The sequence below is a fragment of the Gamsiella multidivaricata genome (assembly GCF_025024155.1).
Source record: "Gamsiella multidivaricata strain RSA 2152 chromosome Unknown BC939scaffold_28, whole genome shotgun sequence".
Taxonomy (NCBI): Eukaryota; Fungi; Mortierellomycota; class Mortierellomycetes; order Mortierellales; family Mortierellaceae; genus Gamsiella; species Gamsiella multidivaricata.
Window position 1 is genome coordinate 217,986 of NW_026251736.1, and position 22,518 is coordinate 240,503.

Here is a 22,518-nt window from a genome sequence, read left to right on the forward strand (position 1 = left end):
CAAGCCGGCATGTCAACTTCAAACTCGATTTCGGGACTTTCGAATTCATCCAGATCAAAAGCAGGAGGTTCGGCAGCCGCTACGACCTACGGCAGCAGCCACTCGAACCATCATCCAGAAGGACCACGATTTCCTGAGCTACTCTCTCATTTTAAGGCAGTGCAAGGTCGGCATGAGCGGTCGCGTCGTCAGGCAGTCCAGGCACTCCTTCGGTTAAACACATATGGTAGCGGTAGCAGCTCTGGATTCGCAGGAACAGCACACTATAACCAACAGCAGCAGTATTATCAGCAGCATCAGCAGAAACATCAGCGGAAACAGCAGCAGCAATTGGAGCATCAACAGCTTCAGCAGCAGGTTCAGCAACAGCAACAGCTGTACGATCTTGCGCACAACAATAATGCTCCTCAGCAGCAACAACAACAGCACCAGCAGGGTGGAATAGATTCGCCTACTAGGACGTTTCAGGATGGGGAGCTGACAGGTGAGATGGAGCAGACTGTGCGAGGCGGCAATAATACCACGGGTGGTGGCAATGCTATCACAGGACAATCGCGTCGAAGGACGCGCGATCGACAGAGTCAATTGGAGATGATGCAACAGCAACAGCAATCGGCTTCCTCCGGGTCAAATCAGCGCAGCTCGTTCGTCAAGGGTAGTAACCAAGGTAATGCGAACTACCTTGCAAACCGGTCGTATGCATCGAGTTCTCCGGGTACTCCACCGCTTGCGCCTCAGTCTATGCCGGCGGCTTCTTCGCCCGCAGGCGTTGGTTCTGCGGTTTCTCCTTCGACTTCACCGGCTGCTACTAACGGTGGCACAGGAGGTGGAGCAGGGTCGATGGGGTCTGACTTTACGAGCGAATCCAAGTCTAGTAAGAGCAGTCGACCGAGCATATAGATGCGAAAAACTTTTATTGTTCTTCCTTCATAGTTCGCACCAAGCGCAATATTACTTAACAAGGAAAGATGCAATATACAGAATGCAAGTAGATCCTCTGTGATATCAAAAGTGGAAGATACTTGTTCGTAAAGAAGAATTGACGCATGCTTGTTTGTGCACAGCAAAGCGGAGCCATCACCTGAAATGAAGGTCTTTATGGATGGGTCTAGCTGCTGCTGGATTATCTTTCGATCTGCTGTACTTATCTTCCCACCATATGGTGTTTCTGGGTGCATACTTGCATCCTAATCGATCACCTTGCGATAGTCTGATGCGCCGGGGTTCGATACTTTTGTCGTTTAGAAATAATTCGCTTAGAGCTCTGAAATGCGTCCATCAGGCCGGGCGTGTGTGTATGAGTAACAAAAGGACCATCTGTTTTAACTAGGTGAAGCTCTTGCAACCCCAACAATCTTCTCCTCCACGGATAATGTGGCTCGATATTACCAAAGAGCAGCAAAAAAGTGAAAGCAGCGATGTAATAGTCACTTGTAGAGTGTATCATAACGAGCGCGGGAGCGTTATAAGAAATGCTTGAGATAGCATTGGCTCCCACCCGCAGGACTCGATAGTGCGCTGATACTTTCCTCTCAGCTGTATTCCAACGCTACGATGATCGATATCTCATATTTCTGAATTTGCTTTTGAACAAAGCTATGTGGTTCCTGCATTCCGCAACGCGTGCATACCACGCTCTGATATTGCCAGTCATCCTTCCTCAATTGGTTGCAAGGTGACGATGCACCTTTTTCTCTCTCTCTCTCCACATACATACACACGCCCCTCCTTGATCCAGCTCCACATCAAGTAAACTACAACACGGACAACAATCAACTATAGGTACTTCACTCATATCTATTTTTCGCGTATTTTTTGAGGGCATCATTTGTGCACTGGGTGTCGGTTAACCGGCTCAGGCAGGACTACCAAGTAGGATTGGACACTGAGAAGGCTACTATCACACGGACGTTATTACAGCGTCCGATTCCGCTTCGATGTCTCATTATGGCGAGAGTACTTTCTAACCAAATAGCACTCGCCTCAGATGCCCTTAAGTGCAGGGCGCAATAGCCTTAAATTTATGCGTCGTAGGTTGGGCTGTCTACGAGTCTGGACCTCATGCTTATAGCATAAATTGGTAGACCAATAGCAGCAGGATAGAGCGCATCTCGATAGAATTGGCGCTAAAGATGAGAACGAAGATGTTACACTGGAGTTGCTGCGCCTGGGCTGATAAACATATCTGCAGGATCGCCTGTGCGCAACGACCAACACCATGCTGTATTACATATAAACATCAAATTCCAGATGCTGCGCTTTAATCGTGAACCCCTACAAAAAAATACTCCGATTAATTAACTCAGGAAAAAAAAAAAAAAAAAAAGTAACAGTAACAGTAACAGTAACAGTACGAACATCAATGGTATATGCTGCTGGGCATTCCGTTGGGAATGACCGCTCTCATGTTCCGTGGATGGTTCGGATTGTTGGGTCGTGCAGCTGAAGAATTTGCCACCATGTTAGAATTCGACAAAAGTGGCGACGGTGGGTGAGGCGAGGCCCTGTCATTGAGGGACATGGGGGTCAGCATCGACGCCGGCGTCATCATAGGCGATCCGCGAATAGTCGATCCACCTCCGGAGCTACCTGAATAATGCTGTGGATTCCCATCGTAACCCACATATGTCGGGTAAGTCGAACCATACTCACGTCCATAAGGTGCAGATGGTGGTAGATGTTGCTGGTGACTATGTCCCGGATCTAGATACTGGCTCGGTGGTGGCGGTGACGTTTGAATACCGAGGTTATATCTGAAAGCCTGGACGATCTCTTCCAGACTCTGTTGCCGTGCATTCGGATCTTCACTCCATGCCTGCGTGTAGATGTTATAGTACCAATCGGGCGTTCCGTCTACCCTCTCCTCGCGTGCTCCAGGACTGTATGTCGAAAGATCCTTGAATGGGTAGCGGCCTGCCATGATGTACCAGTAAATGACGCCGAGGGCATAAATATCACATCGGACATCATACCGTGGTCGGTTCTTAGGCATGCGTTCTGGAGCCATGAACTGCAAGACACCTCCGAGCTGCTGACTCGAGAACGCGTTCATGTTGCCTCGAATCCGCCTCAGTCCAAAATCCGTAAGTTTCGCCAAATACCGTGGACCTGACTGCTGTGGTCCGCAATCTCTTCGGATATCGATCAAGACGTTTTTGGGGTGGAGATCGCCATGATGAAAGCCGCATTTGAAGAGATGGTCGAGTCCAAGGGCAATGTCGAGGGCGAGGTACATTTTGTCGGTCAAATTAGGTGCTTCGGGGAGATGTTTTGGCTGCTCCATTAGTTTGACGAGGTCGCCGTGTTCGTAGTACTGCATAATCATGAAGCGCTCACCATTGCGCTCGTCGCCGCAGTTCCTGACAGCGACACCGTAGAACTGTACAATGTTATCATGTTGGCGGCACTGGCTCATCACCTCGACCTTTCATGCCGCATGGAAGCAAATTAAAAAAAAAAGGGCAATGTTATCAATGCTACACTTTCTCTTTGTATCTGTCAGCAATGAACAAAGAAGCACAAAATGTCGAACAAACAGTACCTCTTTGTCAAAGAGCTTTGCGGTTTTGGCGGGTGTGTGCTTGGTATCGATGAGGCTCTTCAGGATAACGAACGTCTCATGGAGAGGCCAGTATGCTCGTCGGATCTCGCCGTTGCCTCCTTTGGCGATCAGTTGCCGCTGCTTGAACTCTTGTAGATAATCATAAAGTGCCACAGGGGGGGTTCCCGTGGGTACGATCATGTTGAGCACAGACGTCAGAAAGAAATCCCCGTCGCCTGATGCTGGGCTGTTGTCTGCGCTCGGTGGTGAGATCGAGGGCGAGGGCGAGGGCGGGGCCAGGCTAGGACTATGGGACTGGCGGATCCTTGAGGCGGTTGAGTTGCCATCTGAGAAGGCCAGACTGGGCATCTCTGTCTCGATAGAGCGTGCAGACGAGGGCGTCATGGGATGGTGCTCCATAGTGTTCTGCTGCATGGATTGGGGTGGGTAAGATTGCTGATGCTGCTGGTGCTGGTAGGGTGGTTGTGGCTGGTACTGAAGGTGGGGATCGTGTCCGTAGTTCTGGTGCTGTTGCTGTTGCTGTTGCTGGTATTGGTAATGCTGATATGTTTGCTGGGGAGAATGCTGTTGTTGATTCTGTAGCTGTTGTTGATTCTGTAGCTGTTGTTGCTGTTGTTGCTGTTGTTGCTGTTGTTGATAGTGTTGCTGTTGTTGAAGATTCTGCAATCGAGACATGGAGACTGAGGGATATGATTGTTGTTGTTGCTGATATGGATGATGATCATGCTGTTCCTGTTCCTGCTGAAGTTCTTGTTGGAGCTGTTGCTGGTACAAACGCTGCCTCTCGAGCTGACCGACATCGGCTTGGAGACCATAGTTCCGGATCCTTGAGCGATGGGCCTCGAGGGGTCGCGAGTCGAGGTCCATGATGTCAGACCTTGTGGACATGGCGGAGTGGGTGAGACCGGGTGCGATGTCTGTGGTTGTTGTGTTGGTGTTGTACTGGGCTGGATTGTAAGGGTGGTGCCCCGAGGGAGAGGGATACATGGTGTCTAGAGGATGAGGATGCCAGCGGGGGATGATGACAGAGAAGGGTGCAGGAAAGACAGAGATGGAAGGAGCGTGAAGGATGCGGGGAAAGAAGTAAAGCGAGCCGCATGGTTGGCTGGTTGGATACTTGACTTGGGTTGGTTCGCTTTACTTATTTTATTCTCTTCTCTTCACACAAGGCCGGTCAAAGCGCGGTACGGTTCAACGCTACAATGGAAGATATCTGCGGTCAATGGACTGTTGAAGCAGGATGGCAGGGCTCCCAGCGGAATGTTTGTGTTGTAGTTGGTCAATGGGGATGAACCTAATGAGCTGTGGAAAAGGATGGGACACATGCATCTGTGTGCAACCACCGACAGTCGTTCGTGGTGAGCTGTACTCTCACCAACTCAGTTCCTGTGTCGCGTCTGTCTTTTGTCTGCGGGAAAGAAGAGTCATTTTCTAATCAAGAGAATACGAAGGGCATCAGTGCCAGGTTGGTTGCGCAAGGGTGTGAGGGAGTAAGCTTATCTGAAACCTATTCAATTATTGGCGCACACATGGATGGTCTGTGGTTCTCATCTCGTGATAATCCCAATGCGCAAAATGAAAATTGTGCGAGCAAACCGCTTCCTCCTTTACGTTGAACAGCTTATACCTTTATCGATCCGCTCCACTTCATTGTCCATGGAGTTCATTCGATCCTTCTTCAGGACCACCAAGGTCTTCTTTACCATCTGCTTCTTTTACCTCAAACTCATCTTCATCTACCTCTCCAGGGTAAAACTGCCTTCTCCAGCTGATCAGTTCTTTTGCAGCTCCCTTCCTGAAAACATACCCGCGTACTTATATAGGTATTCTCACTCCATTGTTGCTGTGATTCTATTACCAATTTGAATCCCATATTAGTGGTATGAGCCTTCCCTACGGACCAAGGGGAGCTACAACCATGCGATTGTGGTCATTGGCAAGCTTATCCTGTCATCTTATCGCTGGTGATCCGGATCTCAAGGGAAAAGCTTATCTAACATGTCACACTTTCTATAGGAGACGACCATGCGCTAGGCGTAGGCGATTACAGCACTATCACTGCTGGCTCAGGTGCGCAATGCAATGTGTAGGCGTTGTAGAGGTATCAGTCCATCAAAGAGCTCATCAGCCGACGGTTATTCACGACTGTATTTTTTTCCAACGGATTGCATAGGTATCGCTCACAAGCTGTCCAAAGAATTGGCCAAGGAAGTCTCTATTCGTCAATCATGGCAGATATTCAACCGTGGAGAATACAAGACCTCCACTGAAGATTGGCTTCTTCCTGCGGATTCTGTACGGCAACCAAGATCGGCACTTGTGATGTTGTATTCTTGCCGACAGTGCATCCTAGGCAATGTACTTATTGTCATGCTGACTTTGTTTTTATCATTAGAAACGATTGGAGAAACCAGAGCTGTTGGCACGACTTCTTCAGGATCCCAAATACCTACGAGCCGAGATTGTCATTATCATGCTCGGATCCTATGATGTATTGTAAGTCACTGCCGCAACCCTTCAGGAGCTTGCAAACATTGTGTGCGGATGAAATTACTACACCGCATACTGACAATAGTTACCGCGATATTTTTTTCTAATAGACAAAGAAACCCATCATTGACGCCTCAGGACACACTCCGTAACTTGGAGTTGATTTGCCAGGCATTGAAGCGTACGGGAAAGGAAGGGAAGTCGATTTATCTATGCACCATTCCCACTGCAGGAGATGATATCTATTTGACAGAGCAACAGAGGGTGGATAAACTCGCGAGGAACCGTCTCATTGAAGAATATGTCAAAAAGTAAGCACCTTCAGTTCTTTGCCAAAGCTACGCATTCGAAAACGTAGACGGATTCCTAACCTTACACTATCTCTTTTAACTCATCCAGAAATGACGATGGTGTGCTTCCAGGACTCCAGATCGATTTGGCGAGCAATTTTGAGATGAAGCGCAAGAATCTGTATTGGCAGAATGGTCGCCACTTTAGTGAGATTGGATACACCAAGATGGCCAAGGATTGGGTGCCTGTGATCCGACCAGACATGGTCAAGAGAGAATTTGCTCTCTTCCGATCGGATCTTGGCCTTTGAGCGCTGCCTCGGGGTTCTTACAAGGTTGACGAAGAAATCTCCCTTATCGTTTCTCCACTCACTTCACATCGAGCCAATAAAGCATTCATCAATCCATGCATCATGTTTGTTATTGTCATGTTAGTGTGGATCGAGGCCAAAGGACAATTTTATTAAGACGAAGGAAACTACTTTCCAGCGTTGTTCAGCTTCTTGACCTTGTACGGCTTGGCGCGCTCTTTTCGCGTGAGTGCCTCCGGATCATAGGGCCCGCGAGCAGGCTTTGGTTCTCTAACAATTTCAACATTGCGATCTTTCCACTGGCTCTTTCTCAGTTTTATAGGTCGGTTTCCAACGTATTTACCTATCATCACAGTCGCAATAGAAAAGCTGGGGTGTTAAAACCTGACTTCGATTGAATAAGCGCTTCCTTGTTAAGTAGAGGAAAAAAAAAATCTTACCATTCATTTCTTTCCATGCACGAGCAAAGTCGTCAGGCTCGGCGAAACTTATGAAGCCGTATCCTTTTGTCTTTTGGGTTCTCTTGTCGCGGACTACCTTAGCCTTCAAAAAAGTCGGGTACTTGGAAAAGGTCTTTGTCAGCAGCTCATCAGTCACTTCGTTGCCCAAGTCTCCTGCAAACAATCGAAAGTCATCTAACATCATGGAAAGAAGCAAGCATTGCGTTAGATAATCCATAACAGCCATCAACTTCTATCATTCCCAATATCAACCCGAACAAACAACGATGACAGACTGGTTCGTACTTTCATCAAATTCCAGCAGAGATGAATCTTCCCAGACCTGTCCTGCTGCCTTCCGAACCACTGTCGCCGCCGCCTTCGCCTTCGCTGCTTTATCTTCCTCCTCTGCCTTCGCAGCCGCGGCTGCAGCCTCTTCTTGCGCCTTTTTCGGATCTGTAAAGATTCTGTTCAGGTCTTCATATTCATTGCTGTACCCTCCATACGGATTCGCTGATTTTGGGCCGCTCTGATAATAGCCAGAATTAGGACCACGATGTCCTGACGTATAAGGAGTCCTTGCTGGTACTGATGGTATTGAAGGCGCGGCGGCTGGCCCAACAGGGTACTGTTGTTGGTATTGAGCATAATTGGGATCAATGATAGGTGCTGCCGCTACTGTCGGTGTGGCGGCATAGGAAGGGTCCATCACATAGCCCAGCGACTCCCAGTAGGCGATCTCTTCGGGGGTGTATTGCGGCACTCCTGCGCCTGGTGCACTGTGTGTATATGACATCTTTGTGTGTAGTCCTGTCACTCGCTGGCAAACGGAAAGGGCGCTAAAAACTCCGGGTATAGCTTCGCTCCTGTGCTTCGCAAACTGATGTAGAAGAAGCGATCTGATCCAATCCTTGAGCTGATAAACGACGAATGAGTGAAGGCGAAGTGGATGTGAGGATGTGTAAGTGATTCGTCCTTTGGGCTCGAGGAAAATGTGTAAAGCCCTTAAGAATCCACTCCCTGTTTTGGTGGCAACAGAAACCTGCTCCACAGCGGAGATAAAAAAACCGCGCGGTATCCATCGCAGCACTGTACATTGATAAGACGATTGTAGGCGCAGCACTTCACACAGCAAAGCAACTGATGAAAGAGCATCCAGCATCCACTGTGGTCCTGTTATCTTTTATTGGATACCATGAATAGCCTAGTCCTCCAGGTCTTCATTGTCAGAGTCGCCTTCATCCTGCTGATACTGGAACCGATCCCACAAGACACTTTCCAGTTTGCGAGCGAGCTCCTGTCCGAAGAATTCTTCAAATCCTGGACTGACTGCCATCAGAAGTGCTTCAATAGTCTCGTAGACCATCCCTAAGCTGGCTTCTTGTTGCCGTGCAGATAATGGTTGTTCAATCGGGGTTGAGGATCCTGATGATAATGCGGTGTCAGCCTCGGATCTGTTCTCAGTCCTCAATTGGGGTGAAGAAAGTGGTGTCGACACTGGTGCTGCTGCTGTGGAGAGGGTAACAACCCGGAAACCCTGTCCGTTCAATGCGATCTCTACGATATAGTGTTCCAGAGTGACAACCGTAAAGTGGACCGTGAGCGCATCGCTTTTGTCGGCTTCGGTGGCAACCTTTAAGGGGAATGAGGCAGAGTCCAGGCCTTGGACATAATGAGTGAGGTCAGGGATCATGTCCGCCATGGTTGAAGGCTGAGGCACAAACGGCTGCGAGTGGCAAAGCAGATCCACCTGATGCCAGCAGCACAGCACAAGAAGGCGATGCGGAAAGAAGGCGAAAACCTGTCACCTGATAAATACCAGTCAGAACTGTTGATCAAAAAAGAACCGGACTTTCTACTTTCTCCAACTTCGTCCTCATTCCTCAATCACCAACGACACATCAACAGGACAAGACTCTTAGAGGGACCAGACAGCATTCAGGAAGTCCATATCAAAATCACAGCACCAGACTGACGTTCCCTTCGCGACATTCACCATGATCAAGGCGCCGACCCAGGATATGGAGGTATTGGTGCATTGCAGAAATAAACAACGGACTGAGGATTATTACGCGGTGGACTCAACTTTTTTTTTTTTTTTTTTTTTTTTTTTGTATACCTTAGGTCCAGCACCCTCCAGCCGATGGTATCTCCGAAATCCAGTTCTCGCCGCAGGCAGACTTTCTGGCAGCATCTTCCTGGGACAACAATGTAAGAGCATACTAGAAAGTGTCTACATGTGCAATTGAGTTGCCGACTTCACTTTTGATTTTTAGCAGTATCTCATGTACTCTGTTTGTTGTTCGCCCATCGATAATTAGGTCCGCATCTATGAGATTCAGTCCAACGGAGGCAGTATTGCCAAAGCAATGTACTCGCACGGCGCACCGGCTTTGTGCTGTGCATGGAGTAAGGTAAGCGAAGAAACTAGATTTGAAATTAAACAAATTTGTTGCATCTGAAAGCACCATGGCCGTAGTGATTAATCCCTCCTCCTCCTCCTCCTCCTCCTCCTCCTCCTCCAAATCAATTTTTTCAACCTTCATCTTAGGATGGAACAAAACTTGCATCAGGTGGCGCAGACAAGGTCGGCAAACTCTTTGATATATCCACAGGACAATCAACACAAGTCGCACAACATGACGCCCCGATCCGTGAGATCCGTTGGGTCGACGGTCCGAACCCGATCCTCGCAACGGGCAGTTGGGACAAGACCATCAAATACTGGGATACTCGCCAACCAACACCAATCTCGACTGTCACTCTCCCTGAAAGGCTGTATACAATGGACAGCGTCTTCCCTCTCTTGGTCGCCGGAACTGCAGATCGTCATGTCATTGTATACAATCTCAACAATCCCAGTACGCCATTTAAAACCATGACGAGTCCGCTGAAATGGCAAACAAGGACGATCTCTTGCTTTGGAGATGGTACGGGATATGGCATAGGAAGTATTGAAGGACGCGTTGCCATTCAGTATGTCGAAGACAAGGACGCTTCAAAGAATTTCTCGTTCAAGTGTCATCGTGAAGGTGGCCAGACTATGCGGGACAAGGCGGATGTGTACGCCGTCAATGCTATTAACTGGCACCCGATCCATGGCACGTTCTCGACCGCTGGCGCAGATGGTGGGTTCAACTTCTGGGATAAGGATTCAAGACAGAAGCTGAAGTCGTTTCCGAAGGTTGGGTGCCCAATCTCATCGACCTGCTTCAATCGCAATGGATCAATTTTTGCTTACGCCATCAGCTATGACTGGAGCAAGGTAGGCAACAGCGGTTTTTGTTTCTTGGAATGCAATATTGTCAAGTGGTTGCTTGTGTCTTTTTACTCATCTGGATCTCTCTTATAATTTCATCTGTAGGGGCATGGCGGAGTGGATCAACAGAGTCAGAATAAGATTATGCTGCATCCTGTGATAGACGAGGAGGCCAAGCCAAGGAAGCGCACATAATCCCGTGTCCCTGCTGCCCTCTCTTTACTTGAAGAATTCGATTCTTCAACTTGCACATAACAACCCCCACTCTTGCAATCTTGGCATAGTATCGCATAATAAAATCCATCTCCTTTGGCAGCCTTCCACCAATCAAAAGTACGATAATGTTTATTACAGCGGCTTTCTGGTATCATACAGATTGATTCTTAGGATGCATGTGCTGGTGGATTTGATCCGGAAGATGAATCCTTACTCGCTGGTTTAGTCTTTCGAGGATCGCCTTTGAGATGTCTCTTGGCGACGACCCAGGCCACAAGGACTGCAGTGAATGGAGGAAAGTAGGCGAGAACTGTCCAGAAGGGGTTGGGTTTGATCGCTGCCATGACATTGAGGGTCGATAGCTTCAGAGAGTTTAGGTCCGAGGTGTTGTTGATGACATGATCTGCATAGGCGACTTTTTCGATCAAAGGTTTCTGAGCGTTGATACGGGCGAGAGCGTCTTCTTCTGAGAGTCCATCGCGGGATTGGATCCTTGCCAGCTGCATCTCGGGTGAACTGTCCAGGAAGCGAATCGCAAAGAACAAAGATAGTCAATATGTTAATCAAAATGCTACCTACTGTATCACGGTCGAAAATAAGGACGAAGAAAAAGAAGAGGAGCCTACCAGTAGACGACAATGACATCACTAACAATCCTCCAGAGCTCTCCCTCCAGCAATAGCGGGACATCAATTACGACCAACGAAGTGCCTTTGATCCAGTACTTGAACAACCTCTTTAAAATCTCATCCCTCACAGCTGGATGAATAATCGAGTTCGCAACCCGTCTCTGCGCTGCATCCGGAAAGATGATCGTCCCAAACTTATACCGGTCCAATGGCTGTCCCATTTCCTGGTTCTGAAGGATTCCTGTGCCAAAGTGGGCAACAAGCTTCTTGTAGGCCGGGTGTGTTGGCTCGACCACAATTCGGGCCAGTTTGTCGCAGTCAATGACCGGGACACCGAGCGTCAGGATCGTAGAAACGACCGTGGATTTGCCTGTTGTTCAAATATGGCAGAGTCGGGGGGTTAGGTTCCTGAGGAGTCTTCATTGCATTCAGTGAGCGGAACACTTGAAGAATGACACATGCCTGAAGCGATTCCTCCTGTAAGACCGACGACTTTCATCCTTGGGTAATGAGGGCAGGGGGTTTGTGATGAGTGAAAGTTCGGAACGGAAGGTGTGCATGGCACTTTGCCCAATTGGCCACTCTTTCGGTTCTGAGCCCAATCATGTGAGAGTAGATTTAGACGCTGGAATGGGACGCGTTAAATGCATTTTTTATTGTTTTTTTTTTTATTGTTCGTTCGTCGAAGGAAATCCCGATTGTGCAAAGAAAGTTCTTCAAAATCGTAAACAAAAATTCGCGCAAAAAGACTAAAGCGAAAGCACGTCGCGCACGGGCTTGAGAAGGATCGACAAATATAACCATTGCTCAGTGCGCCTCCTGGCCAGGGCCAAAGTCCTGGCGGTACCGCTTGAAAAAGTCCTTGGCGTTATTGCCTCGGATACCTGCCACCTTCTCCAGGTCCCCCGACTGGAATGTCGCACGCCCCTCGTTGATATAGTCCAATAAGTCCAGGATCAACTCCACTTCGTCGTCGTTAGGCGGAAGAAGATTCGGAGGATGATGCATGGGTGGCTCCTTGCCGGGTTCGTCTGGTTGCTTCGGTTCCTTGCCGGGCTCTTTATTAGGCTCGTCTGGTCCTTGTGGGCAATCAAGGCACTTAGGATCCTTATGGCCCGAGGTCAACTCGCCATCCATGGACAAGATCTCGTCTTCACCGTCGTCATCTTTTTCAGCCTCCTCCCACTCTTCCTCCGTAGTTTGTTTCTTGTCCAAAAGAGACGCGATTGTCGAGATATTTTTAGACGAGGCAATGCCAGAGGCGGTAGGTTCGGCATGCCGACTTCCAAACGCGGCCTCAGTTGCCTTTAAGAAGAGTCGGATGGCTCCACGAACGCCTAAAATGTTGCCGAGTCCATAGTGACGCGCGGTCTCCAGAGGCTCATGTTTGTCTCGGTTCCGGAGGTTGCGAAGGTAGGTCCGAAGCTCGTCTCTGGTCATCGTCTTGAAATTGATAAGCTTCGGTGGCTCCTCCTCCTAGGGAGGGCCATATTAAAAATTTCAAGACCGTGTATCAGTTACCAACTTTTCCAATAGAGAGAGGCGAGCAGTATTTTATCGATGACGCTCCTACCTTGCGCGTAGCACCATCTGCATTGGCTCCACCCTTCTCTGATCTCGAGCCTAGAATAAGATTGAGCTCCTCAGCAAGTTTGGGGCCAGTGGTCGTCTCGGGCCCGGTGAGGGTGTAAATCTGACCATCGAATCTCTCCATCTCATCCAGGACCGAAGACGGAGTGTCCTCATCAACTGACCCTGAACTATCACTGCCATAGTCGGTTTCATGATCGTAATCACCTCGTTTGATGGGGAAAGCCACCGAGATCAACGCATCACCGAGATTAGTGATGTCCAAGGGTGCAAACACAGCATCAGGGCTGATAGACATGCCAAGCGATCCCTGGTCTCGAATCATAGAGATCCAATAGAACAAGGCTTGGAAGGGGAATCCTTCTCTGAGAGGAATAGTAAAGCAAACGATATAAATCGGGTTAGTATGGTGAGAGGAAGAGTTAGAGAACAAATCAAAAATAGGTTCAGTAGAGATGAAAAGGCATATGATACCTCAAGATGGTCCAGCGCTGGATGGCTCCCTTAACCTTCTCCTCAGTACGTACAAATCGATCGAGATGCTCTCTGTCTGTGGCATCGGTGCCGATACTCGAGATGAGAATGCAACGGATAACCCGCTCTTGGTCCATGATTTCGACCAGCTTATTAGCCCAGTCGACACGCTGGGGTTCGATCTCGGGGACAAGAATGACGGTCTGTACACCTCGGAGAGCGATGGTGATGGTATTGGGGTCATCGTAGGAGATACGAACGATTTTAACGTTCTTCTTCCTGTGGAGTTGACCGCAGTTCTTGGGTTCGCGAGCGAGACAGATGAGCTTCGGGGACTCGATACCGCCTTGGCTAGAGAGCTTTGCAAGGTGGTCAGCCAGCATGGAGGCAAGGACCTGTCCCTCGTAGGTATCGCATGCGGTGATAACGAGCGAGGGCTCCAGCTCTGGTGGTTGTGGAACACCGGGGTCTGACATGGGTCGCGAAAAGAAGGATGTGGGGTTCTGAAGCTGTAGGATGGATGGGAGATATGGAATGTGGATGTGTGGATGTGTGGAAATGTTAAAAAGGAAGACGAGATAGCGTAGAGTAAAGCGAAGAAGGAAAGGCTAGGAGATGAAGGATGAAGGACACGCGTCGAAGGTCCTGCGATTGATGGTCTCCCCGGCACGTGGTTTGCTCGCCTTAAAAAAAAAAAAAAAAAAAAATATCCCTAATTGCATGCAGACCGATGGTTCAGGCGGGGCAAAGCACTTTCGAGCCCTCTCCTCTCCACTCGCTCACACAGTCGCCATTATTCAGAGGACACAACACAGGCGTACACTAGGCTCACTTCTCCTTGACACCACCACCACCACCGCCACCCATTACTATTCCCGCTCACTCTCATTCTCACTCTCACTCACTCTTACTCTCACTCTCTCTCGCTCTCACTCTCGCTCGCTCGCTCTCTCTCTCCACTCCAACTCGCTCCACTCCTCCTCCTTGGTCCCTCATGTCGAATCGAAATGGGGAACCCGACTTCCAGCATTGGAGACAGCAGCAAGGCCCCTTCTCCCCTTCCACCTCTGCCTCGTCCATCTCTTCCGCATCGCCCTCGCCTCCGTCTATGCCAGAGTATGTCTTCTCCTCCAAAACCAGTCGCAAACTCTCTCTCCAGACCTATCTCGCAAACCTTCCCGAATGGTCCAGCTCCACGCGCCTGGCCTCGCTCTACTCTGAGTTCGACAAGCTCAAGGAAACCAATCCCTTCGGATACGAGGCCAACATCTCCTGGTGGCGTTCCGTCATTCTAGGTGCTGCCAGGAACGGCCTCCTTTCGTCCTACCAACCCCATGCCAACTATAACACTTCGGCCACCCATCATCACTCGACAGCACATTCGTCAACGGACTCTGGATCATCAGGAGCAGCCGCAGCTTCCAAATCCGTGTGTGAACCCACTGGCTCTGCAATTGGCGTCCTTGAACTCGACCTGGATCAGTTGGCGGCAAAGTTTCAGAAGAACGGACGAAGACCACACTCTCTTCTGGCAGTCATGAACGAGATGCACGCGTCGGGCGAGGTTATCCCTCGGTCAGACTTCTTACCCTGGGCAGGTGTTGGATGGACAGGATGGATCTTTCACAAGGTCGTCAAGGCGCCCTTGCTCTGGAGTCTCAAGCAGCTCAGCATTTCGGACTCAAGTTCATCCCCTGTATATCCGGCATCATCACCAATATTGGCATCCTCGGGATTTGGAAGTCCTGGCGGAGCGGGCTCAGGATCGAGCGGCAAGGTCGGTGTGGGAGGTAGCACAGGTGCAGGAAGTAATGGCTTAGCATTAGGAATATCTTCATCGGCTTCAGTAGCCTCGACTCACCGAGATACATACGTGATTGTCTCGTTTGTTCAGGAGGCAGCGGCAAGGATCCTGAAAATTCAACAAGAGTCAACCAGCTATCATGCATCGGATAACCTAATGACCTTTGCGGACTTTCGGCAAAAGTTCTCCAGGACAGCACTTTTGCCTATTCGGGGAAAGCTAACGAGCGATGCGACAACTGGAGCAGGATCGGTCATCATTTTGACAGACAGGGATCTGGAGATCGTGATGCGCTACATGCAATACGAGCTAAAGGTCCTGGTCACCGGCAAGCTAGATGCCAACAAGCAGGGCAACGAGGTTCAGGACCACGAAATGGTACTACAGAGCGCCATCCCTCACCGCGTGACCATCATGGCAGAGGGGCCGTGCTTCTATTTCCACTAAGCATGTGCTCATTATGTATCGTGCATTTGTGCATCTTGCTATCTCTTAGGTTGTCAAGTTTGCAAACAAGGACGTGATCCGGGACAAGTCGAAGCAGGAAGTCACAACACCGGACAGAGGGATCATAGAACTTCGACAGACCTGCAAGCGACTTGACAATCAGGTTCAGGACATTGAGGAGCGCATTTCGCAGTACGTGACGTCTCTCATGCTGGATCGAATCACTTAGCTATGCGGAGCAAATTTCTGTTGCCATACTAATCAACCGCTCGTCTTTTTCCACACCCATGTCTACTCAGGCTGACAGAAAAGGCGAGGGCATGCGTCAAGAAGAACCAGAAATCACAGGCGACCTTCGCACTCCGACAACGAAAGAATTTGGAGGATGTGTTAAACAAGCGCTTGACATCGCTGGATACCCTATCCTCGATCTTGTTCAGAATCCAATCATCCGAAACGGACGCTGAAGTCCTCCAGTCATACAAACTGGGCGCCAGTACCTTGGCCTCCGTAATGGCAACCAAGGACGAAAACGGACAGCAGATGCTCAGTAGGGACAATGTCGAGTCGGCCATGGATCGTCTTGCGGACGTATTTGCAGACCAGCAGGAGGTGGATCAGGCTATGAATGAGGGAACCGCGATTTTGTTGGAAAGCACGACGCCTGGTGGTATAGACGAGGATGACCTTATGGCTGAACTGGATGCTTTGATGGGCCAACAACATACAACTACTGCTACCCCTGCACACAAAGAAACGCCTGCTCCAGTGGAAACTGCAGCTCCAAATAAGCAACCCAGTATAGCGAGGCCGATACCCATCAAGAGGACGACACCGCCAATACCGAATGAACCCATGTCCATATCTCCAACCAACGCTAGAGAGCACAGCGCTTCCGCTCCTGGAAAGCGTGTCGCCGAGATACCCGAACAGGCCTCTGTCTATGCTAAGCAACGTAAAGTCAGCCAGACCAGTGTTCATTCGCAACGTAGGAATAGCGGAGAGACTCAGGGCCACGATGGCTCGTCCCATTCCAGTTCACGGGAGAGATTAGGCGATGCTGAGGCAGCCATGGTTACTGAGGTGCCAGAAGAAGACACGGCAAAGTTATCCAGAATGGAAACAGATCGTTCACCTAACGCCACTGCAACTGCTGTAGAGACATCCAAGCCCATCACATCAGGACCGAACGAAGACGAGGGCTTGTCGCTGGAGGAGCAGCGCGATTTGGAGGCCATGATGAGAGAGCTGGAGGAGATTAGGGCGCCAGAGGAGGACATTACCATGGAAAAGGAAGAGCCAGAGCGGACAACAGGGACTGTGGAGCACGCAAATGATGGAGCAGGTCAGGACCGTGATACAGAAGGCGTACAGGAGCGGTCCAAGGCGCGCAAGGAGACGCGCATGATGGAGCACAGCTAATAGCACAGTCTTTGTTTCTGAACTTGGTTTTATTTTTATTCATTCGTTTTCTGTAGTATAGTACTTTCATTGTCCAGTCTAATCCATCCTTATCTTCGCCCATAGTTTGCCATACATCTCCTGCAGCCGTTGTCGTTTTGTTCGCATTTACATAGGACTTGAAAAGTAATAGAGCGGTATCCTGCGCACCGCGTGAGCGCTCTGCTTTGAGAAGTCTTCTGGGCTTATTGCTACACTACCTGAGTTACTGTGAGAAGGTGTCAGTCGACCATCTGCGACCTCGTTGTAGTCCCCATCGGCATTTTTTGCGGCCGGTCTGTTTGATTATAAAAGCCCAGAAGTAGCTCCAAGAGAGAAGTGAGTGTAAGCCGCAATCCTCTTGTCAAAAATACAAAAGGAGTATGAATGGATAATGAAAAAAACTTGCCTCAGCTTACGATATTATGTACCGCGAATGGCTCGTTATAAAACTGACGAGTCTATCCTTGATCGCCGGCGGAGTATTCAAGGGATATACTTGTAGAGAGATGACCGCTCTAATATCTGGGTCATTCGTCCACGCTCCTAATAAAGAATAAGCAGGCCAGTTAGAGCAATAGATACTGCATGTTTTTTTTTTTTTTTTTTTGTTCGAGTAAACTAAGGATTTTTACCACGAATATTCAAACGTGAGTATCTTTGAGAGGTCCACGCCTCTCCTTGATCCTTCTTGATGTACCTTAGTGCAGCCTCCTCGCATATGGTGAGGTTATTTGATAGTGAAATAGATGGGAGTCGCTCCCCACATCGTGGAGCTGACGGTGCTATGGAGGACATGCAGTTGGAAGGAGGAGTGCGGAGAACGGGAAGCAAAAGATAGTAAAAGGTAGGACAGCCCCCTCCATGATAGCCGTTGGCCCATGGAACATCAACAGTGCAGAGCCCTACCACACGTCCCTGTCGTTTTTATTTGCTGGGTACTCTAACCTGACCAAAGGATCTTCCGATACCAGATCAGTCGAGGGAAAGTGTTTATTCCCTACGCTTCTGCACTTTCCTTTGCTAATCCTAGGTGCTGGCAGCTCTTATATCTTCCTCTCAGACTGATAAGGCTTTATACAGAACTAGCCAGCGCCAACAATTCATTATGTTACTATGGCCGGTAGACGCCGACAATCCCTTCAACTCGCCTTTACTAGCCTTGGCTGCTACCACTGTGAATACAAAGAATGCCGAACTACACCCTTTTGAAGCAGTGCATGCTGGCTGATTAAATTGTACTCCTTCCAAGAAACAGAATACTAATCGAGTCGTATTGCTATACACTAGAAAGAGGATGATTATTTCAATATATCGCGATTCAGTGCTTTCAAGTCAGTTTAAAGCTGTCGACAGGGCAGGAAGTTACGGCCGCTTTAGTAGACAAAGCTAGGAGCGAATAAAGATTTTTATTGTGCATTCTGCTGCTCAACTACGCCGGCACAGTTTCGACCTCAGTCCGCATGATCTTATTCCTGACAACTGCACGACGCTTGTTTGCCTTGCGGAGTCTCACATTCCTACGACATTTCAGGTACAGGAATATACCCACCAGTCCCAATATAATCACCCCACCTGAAAGAAAACAAAAAAAAAGTATCGCGTTCTAGTTAGCTGAAGCCGCCCTCGCACACATCTAAACCAAACAAATAAAAGGAAACCAAAAATGAGGCAACTTACCAATGGTAGACACCTTAATGATCTCTTGTAAGGCCACAGTATTATCGGGATCCTGATACGGACAGATACCATGCACGCCTCCTGGAACCCAGCACCCGGCAGTCTGCCAACTTGAGATATCAATCCAAATCATTCCTCCGTCGGGGGCGCCCGCAATCGGTGTCGAAGGCGGTGATAACTCCATCGCCTGCCTCATATCCAATGACGATTCCTTATTATCGCCGTCATCACTGCTCGCAGCCTTGTTTCCCCTTCGGGGCATGGATGTCAAAGACGATCCAAATGATGGTGACCATCCTTTGCGGTCCTCCTCTCCTTTCCCTTCATTATCGTCGCTACCATCATCTCCGTAGTGATCTCGCTTCTGATGCTTCCCGGCCGCGGCCAGTTTATCCAGCAGTGTTCGAAATGGATTAATGCCTCGTGCGAGTTTGTCTTCTTTTTGCGCACGTTTCTGCCGACTCATCGGTGACGCGTAGGATGAGGACGCCGTTTCGTTCCAGTAAGTCAATAACGTGCTATACAGCAGCTGGTTCTCGCGTGCAGTCCGCGGCACATCAAACATGTAACCGTCCGGGCACCATAAATCCCGATAGTTCCCCGCGCCCCGGTCAAATATGATCCACTATCGATGATGGTAAAGAAGAAGCAAAGAGATGAATACCGATTTTTCATTAGTAATATTGTCAGTCAAGAAACAGCTTGCGAATAATTTGATCCGCACTAACTTTGCTGGAGGAATTGATTTGGCGACAAGCGACGGGGAGTTTCAGGTTGCAATTTTGTACGATCCAGCGGCCATTGCTCTGCATGGCACCACAGCGTTGATCACGACTTCGCTTCTTACTGCTCGGTGGCTGATCCAGATCCCACGACCATATAGTCATTCCTGCGTGTTCTGCAAACGACAGTACTGGTGTGCGACCTTCGACCAGCGCCGAGAACCCACAATTGGTCTACAAAATAAATAAGAAGCGGTATGAAAATCGATTTTTTTTTTTTTTTTTTTTTTCATAGTCTCTTCAAATTCCCAAGACAACAAAGACACCTACAGCAAGTTGTCCAGACGTAAAAGACCAGGGCAAGAGATCACCGTCAGACACGCTGGAAAAGGACCAGGTCACATTCATGGTAATCGGACCGCTACTGTTCCTCCCGTCCGTTATCCTCGTAGTATTCTCCTCGGACCCCGTCCGCGTCATCATCACTCCTGGTACAGGATAATCGCATTGGTCTGATGCGAACGCAGACGAAATCCTTAGCAGACTGCTGTTCGTCATCGATGGCCCCAGAATACCCGGCTCGTACAACGTCGTGAAATCATCCGTGATGTTGTAGCTCGTGTTAGTCTGCAGATTGTTGGCGCCAATACCGATGACAATCCTCCGCTTGATGACCTCTGTGAGATATGAACTCGTCGGCCACCCTGTCGGCGCCTGTATCTTTCCAGTAGCAGGGTCCGTTGTGGTATTGTAGTAGTCGAGACCCACACGACTATCACTCCACCAAGTCGACCGTAAATCCATGCGGTCCGTCTGGAGCTGAGCAGGACTGTAGATCAACGAAGGGAATGCGTCCATAAACAATTCCCTGAGAGAAATCATGTTGGGAAGTAAAGCCTTGATGGTCTTATTGGTGTTGGGCGAGACGAGTGCTTTAAAGAAATCTTCATCGCTGACCGGAATGATTGTAGTATTTGTGCCGTTGATCGGCGGTGTTGGGGTCGGTGAGCCAGATGGCAGACGAGATCCCAGGCTGTTGTTTCCGAGCTGGTTGAGGTTGAGAACGATCAACAGGACATCTTCAAGTTCGCTTTCGGTCGTTTGCTGAATCCAGCTTTGAAGTGCTTGCAAAAGCATCACGACATCCTCGCCTGTGGAACAAGTAATCCCGTCCACCGTTTTGTCTATCGCATTTGATTGGTTGTAAGAAGAAACCAAGCCCTTGCTCATCGCCAGTCGATGCAGCCTCCCACGCTGCTCCAGAGACGACTTGAGCTCGATCCTGCTATCTTGTTCGACTCCAGATGCTGTCTTGTTATCCTCCTTGGCACGTGGTGCCTGAATCGCACCCAGACCCTTGGGTTTGATTGCCGGACGCTGATGCGGCTTCTTTTTCCGGTACCATTCACGAGCATTCTGACGAGTCCTTTGTCGGGGTGGGTTGCCACCCTGTGGTTCCTTGGTGTCGCTTCCTTTGTTTTTTTCTGGTCGTGTTGACGGATGTTCAGTCTTGGCCTTGATCGATTGGCTATCGTGGTGAGCCGATCTTAAATGACGGTCGCGTGTCTTCCCAAAACCTGTTTCCTCCGTATTCGCAGCTGCTCTCTTTTCCAGGTATTCGTCCGCTTGAGTGTCTATGGGATTCAAATGTCGTTTCTGTTCATGGTTTGGTTTCTGATCGAAAGGCGTTGTAGTTGAAGTTGAGGACTGCGTTGACAATAATGATGTTGGTAATGCTGGCGATACTGGTAATGCTGGTGTCTGTACCGCATCCAGATCCAGATCAGCATCCAGATCTAGTAAAGGGCGCCTCGACACTTCTTCCTCAACAGCCTGATGGCTCCCCATCCTCTGCAACTGTTCAGAAACCCCTCCATTCTCCCGCCCCTGCTCAAGGGCTGCCCTCAACGCCGAAAGCTGGGTCCCATCTCTCTTGATCCTCGGACACAACTGCCACCCCAGATCTGTGTCATCCCACCACAAGTCAATCACCAACCTCCTCATCCCCGCCTGCAGCAACTCGGGGATCTTTGCAATCTTATCCCCACCAAAGTTGTTTCCGAAATACGCGGTTCGGGTATCGACACCGACCCAGGATTGTCGATCGAGGGGGATTATGGGCGCAGCAATGAGCCGCTGTGTGGCCAGGGCTCCGTCGACGTATTGGCGTGCGTCTATGAGGCTGCCGAGGGGCGTAGATTGTGTGAAGGCATAGTCGGAACCTGTCAGGGGGGGAAAGTCCTCAGGGGAGGGAGCATCTACTCGTTGGTTGGAGACGAGGTTGTATGCCGCAGCATCGCAGGAGTGGATTAAGGAGGAAACAGAGAACAAGGAGGAGGAGAAAGAGGGTAGAGAGAGGAAGCAATTGAAGCTTAGGAGGATGAAGAAGACGAGTAGAAAGGGTGGACTTGTCCGTGGTGCACGGACAGGGACAGGGGCCGGGGCAGGGCCGCGAGTAGCTGAGGGATTGGCAACAAAGGGGGAAGTGCGAATTAAGTCGTCTTTAGTATTACTCCGTCTCGCCCTTGTCCTCGTCCTGAGATCTGGTGGTGACCGTTGCGGGCGTATATACTGGGGAGCAACTAGGGCGGCGTACGAGTCCATTGGGAGGGTGTTGTGCGTTAGAGTATGCAGAAGAGAGGAGGGAGGGATGAGGGAGACTTAGTCGAGGACAACGGCGGCGGCCATGTTTCTCCTCCTGGATGCCTGGAGCGGAAGGGTTACAAGGGAGTGTTACGAAAGATCGGTTCTATGGAGACAGTAGAAGCGAGGGATGAGGAATTGAATGGGGATGAAGGAAAGGATCGGCCGAGAGGCTGCTGCTGAGATCTCGTAGTGCGGAGAGTGGGCTCAAGCCGTGGGATGAGCTAGCGATGCAAAAGCGAGAAGCTCGAAAAGAAAGCGGACGAGAGAAAAGAACGTGCGAGAGTGAGGCCAAAAAGGGAAGCGGACAATCACCATGGGGACATGAATGACGAGCGATGTATGAACAGTGTGGATTCTGTGGATGGAATTATGTGAATTATTATCTGTGAACTATTATGTGAATTATTATGTGAATTACATGTGAAACGAGGGTCTTTCTTTAGTCCGGCGGGTGAGTGTGCGTCAAGTGCCATACACGGCTGTTTCTTCAGGAAGAAAGTAAGGTGATCGACGCTCTG

The 22,518-nt window shown here is 49.5% G+C and overlaps 10 protein-coding genes across 10 annotated transcripts; 3 read left to right on the forward strand and 7 right to left on the reverse strand.

Annotated features, from left to right (window-relative positions):
• Positions 1 to 2,329: 2,329 nt before the first annotated feature.
• On the reverse strand, positions 2,330 to 5,047 carry BC939DRAFT_449765 (kinase-like domain-containing protein). Its single transcript, XM_051555428.1, has 2 exons — positions 3,542 to 5,047; positions 2,330 to 3,424 (listed from the first exon to the last, which is right to left on the reverse strand). The coding sequence occupies exons 1-2, from the start codon at positions 4,547 to 4,549 to the stop codon at positions 2,360 to 2,362; spliced, it is 2,073 nt and encodes a 690-aa protein (XP_051412821.1). The 5' UTR covers positions 4,550 to 5,047; the 3' UTR covers positions 2,330 to 2,359.
• A 113-nt stretch (positions 5,048 to 5,160) lies between these two features.
• BC939DRAFT_449770 (SGNH hydrolase-type esterase domain-containing protein) lies at positions 5,161 to 6,750 on the forward strand. The gene is made up of 7 exons (XM_051555429.1): positions 5,161 to 5,311; positions 5,441 to 5,498; positions 5,579 to 5,632; positions 5,736 to 5,857; positions 5,958 to 6,058; positions 6,163 to 6,363; positions 6,452 to 6,750. The coding sequence occupies exons 1-7, from the start codon at positions 5,219 to 5,221 to the stop codon at positions 6,651 to 6,653; spliced, it is 831 nt and encodes a 276-aa protein (XP_051412822.1). The 5' UTR covers positions 5,161 to 5,218; the 3' UTR covers positions 6,654 to 6,750.
• A 70-nt stretch (positions 6,751 to 6,820) lies between these two features.
• On the reverse strand, positions 6,821 to 7,889 carry BC939DRAFT_502671 (uncharacterized protein; the record flags this gene model as incomplete). The annotated part of the gene is made up of 3 exons (XM_051560304.1): positions 6,821 to 6,996; positions 7,094 to 7,288; positions 7,400 to 7,889. The coding sequence occupies 3 exons, from the start codon at positions 7,887 to 7,889 to the stop codon at positions 6,821 to 6,823; spliced, it is 861 nt and encodes a 286-aa protein (XP_051412823.1).
• A 408-nt stretch (positions 7,890 to 8,297) lies between these two features.
• BC939DRAFT_502672 (uncharacterized protein) lies at positions 8,298 to 8,795 on the reverse strand (the record flags this gene model as incomplete). The annotated part of the gene is made up of 1 exon (XM_051560305.1): positions 8,298 to 8,795. One exon carries the CDS (start codon positions 8,793 to 8,795, stop codon positions 8,298 to 8,300), a length of 498 nt encoding a protein of 165 aa, XP_051412824.1.
• Positions 8,796 to 8,951: 156 nt separating this feature from the next.
• BC939DRAFT_449774 (Poly(A)+ RNA export protein) lies at positions 8,952 to 10,676 on the forward strand. Its single transcript, XM_051555430.1, has 5 exons — positions 8,952 to 9,120; positions 9,218 to 9,304; positions 9,415 to 9,507; positions 9,645 to 10,358; positions 10,458 to 10,676. Exons 1-5 carry the CDS (start codon positions 9,091 to 9,093, stop codon positions 10,545 to 10,547), a joined length of 1,014 nt encoding a protein of 337 aa, XP_051412825.1. The 5' UTR covers positions 8,952 to 9,090; the 3' UTR covers positions 10,548 to 10,676.
• Position 10,677: 1 nt separating this feature from the next.
• On the reverse strand, positions 10,678 to 11,815 carry BC939DRAFT_449776 (CoaE-domain-containing protein). The gene is made up of 3 exons (XM_051555431.1): positions 11,660 to 11,815; positions 11,195 to 11,567; positions 10,678 to 11,084 (listed from the first exon to the last, which is right to left on the reverse strand). The coding sequence occupies exons 1-3, from the start codon at positions 11,694 to 11,696 to the stop codon at positions 10,736 to 10,738; spliced, it is 759 nt and encodes a 252-aa protein (XP_051412826.1). The 5' UTR covers positions 11,697 to 11,815; the 3' UTR covers positions 10,678 to 10,735.
• A 189-nt stretch (positions 11,816 to 12,004) lies between these two features.
• On the reverse strand, positions 12,005 to 13,821 carry BC939DRAFT_528459 (uncharacterized protein; the record flags this gene model as incomplete). The annotated part of the gene is made up of 3 exons (XM_051561457.1): positions 13,262 to 13,821; positions 12,771 to 13,152; positions 12,005 to 12,673 (listed from the first exon to the last, which is right to left on the reverse strand). The coding sequence occupies exons 1-3, from the start codon at positions 13,735 to 13,737 to the stop codon at positions 12,005 to 12,007; spliced, it is 1,527 nt and encodes a 508-aa protein (XP_051412827.1). The 5' UTR covers positions 13,738 to 13,821.
• Positions 13,822 to 14,013: 192 nt separating this feature from the next.
• Positions 14,014 to 17,157, forward strand: BC939DRAFT_528460 (Snf7-domain-containing protein). The gene is made up of 3 exons (XM_051561458.1): positions 14,014 to 15,443; positions 15,562 to 15,704; positions 15,812 to 17,157. Exons 1-3 carry the CDS (start codon positions 14,256 to 14,258, stop codon positions 16,932 to 16,934), a joined length of 2,454 nt encoding a protein of 817 aa, XP_051412828.1. The 5' UTR covers positions 14,014 to 14,255; the 3' UTR covers positions 16,935 to 17,157.
• A 1,165-nt stretch (positions 17,158 to 18,322) lies between these two features.
• On the reverse strand, positions 18,323 to 19,425 carry BC939DRAFT_139540 (uncharacterized protein). Its single transcript, XM_051550137.1, has 2 exons — positions 18,633 to 19,425; positions 18,323 to 18,527 (listed from the first exon to the last, which is right to left on the reverse strand). Exons 1-2 carry the CDS (start codon positions 19,195 to 19,197, stop codon positions 18,385 to 18,387), a joined length of 708 nt encoding a protein of 235 aa, XP_051412829.1. The 5' UTR covers positions 19,198 to 19,425; the 3' UTR covers positions 18,323 to 18,384.
• On the reverse strand, positions 19,184 to 22,133 carry BC939DRAFT_139533 (uncharacterized protein). Its single transcript, XM_051550136.1, has 2 exons — positions 19,685 to 22,133; positions 19,184 to 19,588 (listed from the first exon to the last, which is right to left on the reverse strand). The coding sequence occupies exons 1-2, from the start codon at positions 21,956 to 21,958 to the stop codon at positions 19,319 to 19,321; spliced, it is 2,544 nt and encodes an 847-aa protein (XP_051412830.1). The 5' UTR covers positions 21,959 to 22,133; the 3' UTR covers positions 19,184 to 19,318.
• Positions 22,134 to 22,518: the final 385 nt, after the last annotated feature.